Genomic DNA, 12174 nt, shown 5'->3' on the forward strand with positions numbered 1-12174 from the left:
AAATGCACAAAAGCGCTGGAGAAAGTCAATGGCTCATACCTGAGATGTTGGTTATATACTTTTGCCTCCTTTGGATGGTGCCAGACCTGCTGGATTTCTCCAACAATTTTGTTTATTTATCTAGATTAAGGTGGTACAGGTTCTCTCTATAGCAGGGGACATGAGTTGGTTGTCTTCTCCTTAAGTAGGTAGCAGATAGGGTGCGGGAATTTTTGAAGATGGTGAGATTCCCAATTTCATAGACACATAGAAACATAGAAGATAGGAGCGGGAGTAGGTCATTCGACCCTTCGAGCCTGCTCCGCCATTCAACGAGATCATGGCTGATCGTAAAGTTCAGTACCCCGTCCCCGCCTTCTCTCCGTAACCTTTAATACCCTTATACTGAAGAAATAGATCTAATTCCCTCTTAAATAGATTTAATGAACCTGCCTCTACTGCCCTCTGTGGCAATGAATTCCACAGATTCACCACCCTCTGAGTAAAGAAATTCCTCCTCATCTCAGTCCTAAATGGTTTGCCTATTATCCTCAAACCATGGCCTCGGGTTCTGGATTTTCCCATCATTGGAAACATCCCAACTGCATCCATTCTGTCCAGTCCTGCCAGAATTTTATAGGTCTCTATGAGATCCCCTCTCAATCTTCTAAACTCCAGGGAGTACAATCCCAATTTGCGCAATCTTTCCTCATAAGTCATTCCTGCCACTCCAGGTATCAGCCTGGTGAATCGCCTCTGCACTCCCTCCATTGCAAGAACATCCTTCCTTAAATAAGGTGATCAAAACTGCACACAATACTCCAGGTGGGGTCTCACCAAGGCCCTGTACAGCTGCAGTAAGGTATCCTTGTTCCTATACTCAAACCCTCTTGATATGAAGGCCAATTAACCATTTGCCTTTTTAACTGCCTGCTGTACCTACATGCTCGCCTTCAGAGACTGATGTACAAGTACCCCTAGGTCTCTCTGCACTTCCCCATCTCTTAATCTATTGCCATTCAAATAGTAATCTGCCCTCCGGTTTGTATTACCAAAGTGGATAACCTCACATTGATCCACATTGTAGTGCATTTGCCATGTATCTGCCCAGTCCCTCAATTTATCCAAATCACACTGGAGCTTCCTGACCCCCTCTTCCGTGCACACAACCCCTCCTAGCTTCGTGTCATCTGCAAATTTGGAGATATTCCATCCAATCCCCTCATCCAGATCATTAATGTAAATTGTGAACAGCTGGGGTCCCAGTACAGATCCCTGTGGTATCCCACTGGTCACCGCCTGCCACTCAGAAAACGAGCCATTTATCCCAACTCTCTGTCTTCTACCTGCCAGCCAGTTCTCAATCCACATCAATACTTTGCCCCCAATCCCATGAGCCTTGATTTTGGAAGCCAGCCGTTTATGCGGGACCTTATTGAAGGCCTTTTGGAAGTCCAGGTACACCACATCCACTGGCTCTCCCCCATCTATTTTACCTGTCACCATCTCAAAGAATTCCAAGATTTGTCAAGCACGATTAACCTTTAGTAAATCCATGTTGACTCCGTCCGATCCCTTCTCTCCTAGTCATATCAAGAATCATTGAGTATATCCACGGGAACAGACGGTGCTGTACAATTGCAGCAATGGTCAAATGGTTATAATAGCAGAAGTATATAAGAATGTAAGAAATTGGAGGTAAAGTATGATCTAGTGGTGATGACCCACACCCAATATTTGAAACAGATGGCCTTCATAATGCAAGCACTTAGGGTGGCACGGTTAGTGTAAAGTCGATTATGGCATTAGCGACCTGGGTGCAAATCCGCCGCTGTCTGCAAAGGATTTGTATGCTCTCCCCATGACCGGCGTGGGTTTCCTTCAGGTGTTCCTACCCTTCAAGATGTATGTAGATTGATTCGTGTATTTTGGGGGGGTCACAGCCTTGCAGGCCAGAAGGGCCTGTTTCCGTGCCGTATGTCAAAATATTATAAAACTTTCAGCTACCGAGGCAGGGTGGCTGTTGAGAGAGACGCATCTGAAGCCTGCATGCACGAGAGGGGTGTGGATATAACAATCGTCTCCCATTAACATGATGAAGTTGACATCCTTATCCACCTGCAAGGTGGCTTTCTCACCTTAGCCTATTATGTGGACTCAGACCCTGATGATGGAGCACACTGCAGTGAGGCAGGCAACATGTGGAGCCACTTAATGCTATTGTTCTGTCAGGATAGCCTGTGCCTCCAGAGATAAAGAAAACTCCGAATGGATCAGTTAGGAATCACAGAACAATGCAAAATAAAAAGAGATGGTGGCGTTCCCAGACACATCCTGTGAAAACACACGAAAATGCTGGAGGAACTCAGGTCTTCTTCAAGGCTTAGCCCCGCAACGGCAGAAATGTACCTTTACTTCCAACAGACATTGCGAGACCGGCTGAGTTCCTCCAGCATTTCCGTGTGATTTTATTATAATCGCAGTTCCTGCAGACTTGAATGTTTCACTCCAGGCGCATCCTCATTGTTGGGTGGTGTTAGGTAAAAACATCATGAGCTGGGAATGTAGAGGGAGTCACCCAGTGCTGGGCCGTAACAAGATGCAGTTGTGACCTTGTACTCTCAAGATAAGAGTGGGGATGACAAATTGATGTGCAGGAAGCTAGCAGAGAGGGACAGCAACAGTTTATTCATTGGACAATGTCATGGTATGATAATTTACTAAGTACGTATCCTAAGGTATATAAAAAACACCACTTGCTGATAACGGCAGAATGCGCCTTCTCCAACTAACACTGTTAGTTGCAAGTGTTACAATCCGGCAATAAAGAACAAAGAACCTTGATTTCGACTCAGTCTGGTGTTTGACTCACTCATTCATGAACAAAGCAGACCTAACAGTGGGGAAATGATGTTTGAAAGCCTTAGTGATTATTTATATGCAGTACACACTTCTATAAAACACTGGCTTGGCCACCACAGTATCCTGTGTCCAGTTAGGTCTCCCGGTTCCCCGGTTTATCCTTGCTGTCTTTCTGAATAAAGAAATCGGTCAAATGCTGTCTTTGCTCCAGAGAGCAGCAGAGCAAGGTCATAGAGGAACGTCAGTCTGCTCTTAGATTTTAGTGAGGCAAGAAGTTATCTCTGTTCTGTTAAAGGCATCACAAAACCTCCTGTGGTGAGATTAACATCTGCATAGTTGTAGAGATAATATATCTGAGCATTTTAGTCATTAAGTCACACAGGAAAGTCAGCCGACGCTGGGAATGAAGAGTAAAACACAAAAATCGCTGGAGAAACTCAGCAGGTCATGTACCATGTAAAGGAAGCACAGGGGGTAACCAACGACTTGGACCTGAGCCCTTCATCAAGGTATGAGCAAAAAGCAGGCAGGTGCCTGAATAAACAGGTAGAGGTGGGGAAGGAGAGAAATGGAGGGAGGAAGGAAGGAGCGCAGGCTAACAAGCTAGAGATGCATATAGGTGGGAGGGTAGAAAAGAACAAAGGCTGTGCCTTGAGGCAGAGGTGGGGCCAGGGCAGATGTGCAAGAAACAGACGAGATGTGGGTAAGGGCTGTATTGATGGTGGTAGAGTGTTTTTTTTAAGTAAGAGGCCATCACGGACATTCTGGAATGGAAGACCTCATCCGGAGAGCAGATGCGACGGAGGCGGAGGAAGTGAGAGAAAGGAATCGAATCCCTCACAGGGGACAAAGATGTGCAGTCCAGGTAACTGTGGGAGTTGGTAGAAGAGAATTTGACTCCTATAACGGAAAAAGAGGTGAGTGTTGCAAGAGGACCAAGTGAATTTGAAGTTGGGGTGGAATTGGCAGCAAAGTCGACGAGTTCATCGTGGGTGCATGAGGGAGCACCGAAGTAGTTGTCGATGCAGCAGGGGAGAAAGAGTCAAGGAGCCTTGCTTGCGGAGGCTTGTTGCAGGGGTTCCTCCATAGAGCTAACAAAAAAGGCAGGCATAGCTGGGACCCATGTAGGAGCTCCTCGACTTGGAGAAAGTGGGATGAGGCAATGAAAAAGTTATTGAGGGCGAGGACCTTCTGCCGGCAAAGAGTGGTGGTGGAGGGCGACGGGTTGGGCCTGTTACTGAGGAAGAAACGAAGGGCTTCTGCATGGGAGGGTGGGGGTGGAGATGTACGGAGACTATGTCTCAATATCATCCCTGAAATGCTTGCTATTATCCCTGTATGTTCAATAAATACCTGAGATTGCACAAACAGAATGATTTTAAAATATTATTTCCGCTGCCAGTTTTTCATTAAAATAGAATTTGCAAGAATTTTAAAGTATTTTTCTCATCAATTATATTTTAGATAATTTTAATTTTCAGAAAAATGCATGTTCTAAAAAGTTAGATTGTTGACATATAGGTGGGAGGGTCTATAACACACCATTTGAAATAACTGAAGAGATTTTGTGTTCCATCAAAAAATAGGCGGACATCGAAGTCCAACATTTCATGCTGTTCTTATTATTCTCATTAATATTTCAGCCATTTAAACATTAAAATCGGCTTCGAGTACCCTAAATTCATCTTATCCCATGCTTGTTGTTTTTCAAAACCCTCCAAAGAATTGTGTAAACTAGTGCAAAGATGTCTCCTCCATAAACCAGACGCTACAAAGTTAACTGAAAGTTCACATTTGTTAGATAAAAGTCCTTCTGTTAAAGAAGCTACCTTAACTATTGAAAAAAAGTTTTCCTTAACTTTTTCTTTCCCTTTTATTAAAATGTATTTTCTTGGTCATGAACAAAATGAATCATTATGCTCTCGAGTTATCCTACAGGAATGTCTTCATTTTTTTTTGTACAAAAATATTGAACCATTTTTCTTTATGAAACTTGAACTATACAAGAGATAAGAGATGGCCCAAGAAAGATAATTTCCATCACCCCTTTCTTTTGAAGATATTCTTAAATTTACGTAAAATGCACGAATTGTGGTCTTGGTCTCTTTCTATGGAGAGGTATAGAGTGGTTTTGGAGGCATTCCAGGGAAAGTTTAGTAGCTTGATTATTGGGATGAAGGGCTTATTTTATGAAGAATCCATGAAGAAGTTGAGCTTATTGTTTAAAAAGTAGTATGTGGCCACTTGATAGATTAGATCCTGACCTGTTGTAGCCCCTTATGGAGGAATCTAGAACTGAGGACACAGTTTTAGAACAAGAGTTGGCCTATTTAATCTGGATATAAAGAGTAGAGGCCCTTCAGCTCACAATGTTGTGCCAACCTGTATAATCCTACTCAGCAATCTAAACCTTCCCTACCTCACGCCCATAATCCTCTAATATTCCTGCATCTATCAGCCTAAGGGTCTTTTAAATGTCCCTATTGTACCAGCCCCCAGGCACCCACTGCACTCTGTGTATAGAAAAGAACGTACCCCTGATGTCTCCCCTAAACTTTCCTTCCCTCACCTTATACAGGTTGTCGGGGGGTGGGGGGGAGCACAAGCCAATCAGAGGCTTGTGAATCTCTGCAGGACTCCAAAGAACTGTGGAAGCTGAGTCATTGCAATTACTCAGGGTTGATCGGAGAGTCAAGGGTTACACAAAAGTTTGAGTTTACTCTGCCATGATTTTTTTTTAATTACTTGAGCCATTTAGCCTCCTTCTGTTATTTTTGGCCCCTAGTCACTGATTCATGAATGGAAATAGCATTCATAATACATGAAATTTTCAGATTAAAGGATTGCCCAGAGATAAGTTATTTTGAACTTGGGACTCAAATACTTTTGCACTCATTCTATGGTCGCAAAATTCAAGTACAGAGTCCAGGGTCTCAAGTTTCTCTTCCTTGGTGCTGCAGTCAGGCTTATGAGGCTTTTGCCCTGATAGGTAGAGCTGGACCACTGCCTGAACTCAACCAGCTGGACTTCTCCTTTCAGCTTTGATCTGGACCACTGTCTGCACACCACTTACTGTCCCTCTGTGCAGGTAAACCGCATAGCGATCCGACAGCAGGGAGCCAGCTGCTGGGTTACTTTATCAATTGACTGACAACTTCCACCTGAGCCCAGAATTTATTTTTCTTTTTGGTTTTATTTCTCAATTTCCTGCGACTTTAGTGAGAAGCAATTTTCACGGATAAAGATTTATAACTATCTACCACATTTTTCCATTAGATCTTTTGGGGTTGAAGATAATTGGTATTTAAATAGAATGAATTTGAACAAATTTCTTCCATAATTAAGTTTTAATTGTTTGAATTTAAACATTCAACCAGTGGAAAAAATGAAGATTGTGCATGGAAAGTGACTTTCTGAATTGCAAATATTACTTTGATAAAAACAGTTGACGAATTTATAACTATAAATATTTGTATGCGACTAACCTCCACACATCTAATGCCAGAGACATTGTGCTGCAATTTCTTCAGTGTCCCTCCATTATTCCTACCTTCACATGCTTGACTGTTGTCTGACAATCTGTATCCAGGTTTGCAGTTTGAGCATCTGTAAGATCCCTCAATATTCACGCAAAGTCCGTTCAAGCAAACAGCACTGGATACACACTCGTCGATGTCTGTCACATAAAGCACAAAACATTCTATTATTCAAACGCCGGAAAAGCCCTGGTTCATTGCAGTCACTTTCCACAGTGTACCTCTAGGCTACGTACCTTCACACACCTGTCCGTTTCCTGATACCCTGTATCCAGGATTGCAGCTTGAGCATCTATAGGACCCCTCAGTATTTGTGCAAAGTCCATTAAAACACATGTCATGAGACAAACATTCGTTGATGTCTGTAGCAGAAAGTACAATAAAACTCCATTATTCCAAAAGAGCAGAAACATTCTCCTTGACAGCCCTCTTGTGGGGGGGGGGGGGGCTCTCTCTTTTTTTTCCTCTTACCCTGACTGTAAGGGGTGCTGGGCATGTTTTGATACGTGACAATAAATAACATCTGATCTGCTACACCATGCATCCGTTACACCTACCTTCACATGCCTGCCCGCTGCCTGATATTCTGTATCCAGGGTTGCAAGTTGAGCATCGGTAGGAACTCTCGGTATTTTCGCAAAGTCCATTGTAACAAACATCCCAGGATAAGCATTCATCAATGTCTGCATGTGAAACACAATAAACAGTGTTCAGGTTTCACTGGATTGTTACCCAAGAAACTAGGGATTCAAACAGAGCAGGTGTGCAGCTCAAAGAGTGGAACAGAAATCAGAACTTTTTATTGATGGGCACTGCGTCAGTAATTGTCAATATTCAAGGATCCACACTGTCCAGGACGGGGTCTGTTCTCGCTGCTGCCATCAGGAAAGAGGTGTCAGTGCCACAAGACTCACACTACCAGGTTCAGGAACAGCTGCTACCCCTCCCCCATCAGACTCCTCAATAACAAATTCAATCAGGGACTCGTATAAAAAAACTTACATTACTCTTAAAACTCTTGTTGTTGAATATTTTCTGGATTTGAACAGTCAGTTTGTTTGCACTTCCTTCTTTGTTTACATTTCTCTCTTTTTCATACGTGCTCATAACTCTGTAAGTTTTAGGGTAGTTTTAGGGAAGAGCAAGGAGGGGCCTAAAGTTAAGGTTCTGGATTGGAGAAGAGCAAATTTCAAAGGAATAAGAAGGGATTTGGGAAGTATTGAGTGGGACAGGATATTTTCAGGTAAGGCTGTAAATGAAAAAATGGAGGATATTCAAAAAAGAAAATTTGAGGGTACAGAGTAGTTATGTTCCAGTGAGGATCAAAGGAAAGGCTGGAAGTCATAGGGAGGTTTGGTTTTTGAGGAATATTGGAAATTTGGTTAGGAGAAAAAGGGAGGTGTACAAGAGGTATAAAGAGCAGGGAGCTGAGAATTTGAAGGAGGACTACAAGGAGTGTAGAAGGAATCTTAAGAAATAAATTAGAAAGGCCAAAAAAAGGCACGAAGAGGCTTTGGCAGACAGAGTAAAAATAAATCCAAAGGGTTTCTATAGGTACACTAAAAGTAAAAGATTAGTGAGGGATAAAATTGGACCCCTTGTAGATAGCGAGGGTAGGCTGAGTGAGAAGTCAGAGGAAATGGGGGAAATTTTGAATGATTTCTTTGTCTAGGTATTCACTAGGGAAAAAAATATTGAACCAGTTGAACTAAAGATAAATAGTGGGAAGGTCATGAAGCAAATAAGGATAACCGAGGAGGTAGTGATGGCTGTGTTGAAAAAGATAAAGGAGGATAAATCTCTGGGACCGGACAAAATATTCCCAAGGACACTTAGGGAGGCTTGTGGAAAGATAGTGGGGCAATTAACAGAGATATTTAGGATGTCACTGGCCATGGGGGTGGTGCCAAAGGATTGGAGGGTGGCACATGTGGTTCTGCTGTTTAAGAAAGGGTCCAAATGTAAACCTGGGAATTATAGGCCCGTTTGTCTGACGTCTGTGGTGGGCAAGTTGATGGAAAGTGTTCTGAGGGATGGTATTTACAAATATTTGGAGGTACAGGGATTGATAGGGAGTAGTCAGCATGGTTTTGTCAGGGGTAGATTATGCTAGACAAACCTGATTGAGTTTTTCGAGGGCGTTACAAAGAAGGTTGATGAAGGGAAAGCTGTGGATGTTGTCCATTTAGACTTTAGTCAAGCTTTTGACAAAGTTCCCCACAGGAGGTTAGGAAAAAAGGTGGAGGCATTAGTTATAAATAAGGAGGTAGTGAAATGGATTCAGCAATGGTTGGATGGGAGGTGTCAGAGAGTAGTGGTAGAAAATTGTTTGTCCAATTGGAGGCCGGTGACTAGTGGAGTTCCTCGGGGATCGGTCCTGGGTCCACATATATATTAAAGATCTGGAAGTAGGGGTGGAGAATTGGATAAGCAAGTTTGCGGATGATACAAAGATTGGTGGTATTGTTTACAGTGAGGAAGATTACCGTAGATTAAAAGGTGATTTAGGAAGGCTGGAGGTGTGGGCTGAGAAATGGCTGATGGAATTTAATACAGATAAGTGTGAGGTGTTACATTTTCGAAAGGCAAATCTAAATAGGTCATATACATTGAATGGTAGACAATTGAGGAGTGCAGAGCAACAAAGGGATTTAGGAGTGATGGTAAATAGTACCCTCAAGGCTGATACTCAGGTAGATGGTGTGGTGAAGAAGGCATTTGGAATGTTGGCCTTCATAAATCGGAGTATTGAATTCAAGAGTAGGGAGGTTATGATGAAATTGTACAAGGCATTGGTGAGGCCAAATTTGGAGTACTGTGTGCAGTTTTGGTCACCAAATTATAGGAAAGATATAAACAAAATAGAGAGAGTGCAGAGAAGGTTCACAAGAATGTTGACAGGATTTCAAGGTTTGAGTTACAGGGAAAGGTTGTGCAGGCTGGGGGTTTTTTCTCTGGAGCGTAGAAGATTGAGAGGGGACTTGATAGAGGTGTTTAAGATTTTAAAAGGGACAGATAGAGTAAACGTGGATAGACTTTTTCAATTAAGAGTGGGGGAGATTCAAACTAGAGGGCATGGTTTAAGATTGAAGGGGGAAAATTATAAGGGGAACATGAGGGGAAATTTCTTTACGCAGAGGGTGGTGGGGATGTGGAATGAGCTTCCGGCAGACGTGGTCGAGGCGGGATCATTGGTTACATTTAAGGAAAGACTGGATAGTTACATGGATAGGGGAGGACTGGAGGGGTATGTACCGGGTGCTGGTCAGTGGGACTAGGAGGGTGGGGATTTGTTACGGCATGGACTAGTAGGGCCGAACTGGCCTGTTCTGTGCTGTAAGTGGTTATATATGGTTATATATGGTTATATATTTTTGCTCTACCGAGAAGTAGAGATTCCTGCCTGGCCCGCAGGAAAAAGAATCTTAGGGTTTTATGAGATGTCATGTATGTTCTCTGACAATAAATCTGAACTTAACTTTATCAGTACTAGAGTAAGGGAGAACTTCAAGACTAGAACATACTCTCCGTAAACCAGTGGTTCTCAACCTTTTTCTTTTCACTCACATCCCACTTTAAGTAATCCCTATGCCATCGGTGCTCTGTGATTAGTAAAGGATTGCTTAAGGTGGGATGTGAGTGGGAAGGGAAGGTTGAGAACCACTGCTCTGGACCCAATTGTTACTGAAATAATTTGCTTGAGAAAAATTGTCATTGCACATTTGGAGTTCTGAAACCATGCACATAACGAGTCAGGTAGGTACAATCTTTCGACACACATAGGGAATATCTAAAGTGGTATGTGAGTGGGAAGAAAAAGGTTGAGAACCACTGATGTAAATGGTGCCAAGATCAGTACAGGCGGTCCCCAGGTTACGAATGAGTTCAGTTACCTGGGTCTGTCCATAAGCCAAATTTATACATAAGGCGGAAGAGGTCCTTACGGTTCCTATTTAGCATTTGTGAGGTAACATTATGCACACACGCAAATTGGGGAACAGGCCCGTTCATAGGTACAAGTTGTTTGTAATCTGGACGTTTGTCACCCGGGGACTGCCTGAATTCTAATGAATATGTTCAATGGGGTTAGGGCTACACATGAAAAGAGGGTGAGAAATCACTTCTGTAAAATCGAATTGATTTTTTTTGTCTAAATTTGCTTTGATCGTACCTAAAGAGACGACGTTAATACTCATTGTCACCGTAAGCGACCTATTGTGAGCAGTGATATGATGAAAGTGTTCACAGCATTTTTAAGTGAGAGACGAAAAACCCAAACTACCCTGAAACTTAAATAAAGCTGATCACATAGTTGTGAAGGCCAAGTTGGCAGCAATGGACTACAAAAATAGATGAAAAGATCTCGTGGTAAATCATTTATGGGAAACACTTAAACAGAGAGTTTAAACTCAATGAATTCATGACTAAACAATGATAAAGTTGGATAAAATAAAATGAGAATAAATTGGAAAGTCTTAGATAAAAAATCATAACTTCCATTGGATCAGTGGTTCTTTCCACTCACCTACCACTTTAAGTGTTCCCTATGCTATCGGTGCTCTGTGATTAGTAAGGGATGGCTCAAGGTGGGATGTGGGTGGAAGGAAAAAGTTTGAAAACCCTTGTTTTAATTGACTCATTATGTGCACCGTTTCCGAACTCCAAAGGAAATGGGCCAATGACCATTTTTCTCAAGCAAAATATTTCAGTAACAATTGGGTGTAGAGCAGTCATTTTCAACCTTCCCTTCCCACTCATGTACCACCTTAAGCCGTCCCTTACTAATCACAGATCACCGGTGGCAGAGGGAATACTTAAAATGGGATGTGAGTTGAAAGAAAAAGGTTGAGAACCACCACTCTAAATCATCTACATCATCAATTTGGGTAAAGGAAGACCACAAGTCAGTGCAGGCATACCCTGTATAACACGATTTGGAACAGCGCGGGTTTTGGTATAATGCGGTTTGAAATTTCTGACTCGCAGTTTTAAATTTGCAATGTTAAAAGTTTTATTGTTGCTGCTATTTAAACCACCTCATAACGGGGAAGAATAGGTTTTATGAATATGCCTAAGAAATGGTTAATGGATTAGGTGAGGCTTTCAGTTTCTGCTGTTTATGCAAACATGGGTTTCTTAACATCTGTGTCACAGTAAGACAACTAAGTTCACAAGTCAGTCAATAATTCGGGGCACTCTAACTTTCTCACAACATTTGTAGGCCTGTAATGGTAAACATGAAATGCAGGTGTGTGAGGCCCGTGTGAAACTTGTTAGGGTCCCATGAAGTCCCTGCCCGAAAGGTGTATAAATGTTTGGCGAACACTCCGATACTTTGAGTATGTGGGGCTCAGGGAAGAGAACTTTCTTTAATCCCATCACTCCCGCTAGTGTAACAAAGGGTTAATAAAGAAGCTGTTTACTTGCTTCTGTAGTCTTTTCTGCTGTCTCATGTCTGACAGCGTGGGCTGTCTTTAGCAATAATACTTTGCTAGACGCTAGTTCAAAATATTTGAAATCTAGGCACTGAGCCGTCTCCACTGTGATCGGGCTCCCTGAACTATCCCGCAGAACGCTGCCTTACACTGATGGGAATTTGCTTTTCTTTCATCTCTGCTCTGATGTGGCAGACCAGTGAGTTTCCAAACCACTGAACAATGCCAGGTTGTATGGAGTGGAACCCCTGGAATCTGCTGAGGAAGAGAGAGTGAAGTGGCTGCGTTGAAAGTTATTGCTGTCCCCGCTGTGATCTGGCTCCCCGCATGATCCAGCGGTGGTACTGATCTAACTTTGGTGA

At 42.6% G+C, this 12174-nt stretch overlaps 1 protein-coding gene across 1 annotated transcript in view; it reads right to left on the bottom strand.

Annotated features, from left to right (window-relative positions):
* LOC138753279 (latent-transforming growth factor beta-binding protein 2-like) overlaps positions 1-12174 on the bottom strand; it is a 266073-nt gene that overhangs the window by 79917 nt on the left and 173982 nt on the right. Inside the window, exons 19-21 of the mRNA XM_069916102.1 lie at positions 6935-7060; positions 6614-6739; positions 6392-6517 (exon numbers count right to left, since the gene is read on the bottom strand). Coding sequence (XP_069772203.1) covers positions 6392-6517; positions 6614-6739; positions 6935-7060 — 378 coding nt within the window. The remainder of the gene's footprint in view (positions 1-6391; positions 6518-6613; positions 6740-6934; positions 7061-12174) is intronic.

This window comes from Narcine bancroftii, chromosome 2, assembly GCF_036971445.1.
Source record: "Narcine bancroftii isolate sNarBan1 chromosome 2, sNarBan1.hap1, whole genome shotgun sequence".
NCBI classification, from domain to species: Eukaryota; Metazoa; Chordata; class Chondrichthyes; order Torpediniformes; family Narcinidae; genus Narcine; species Narcine bancroftii.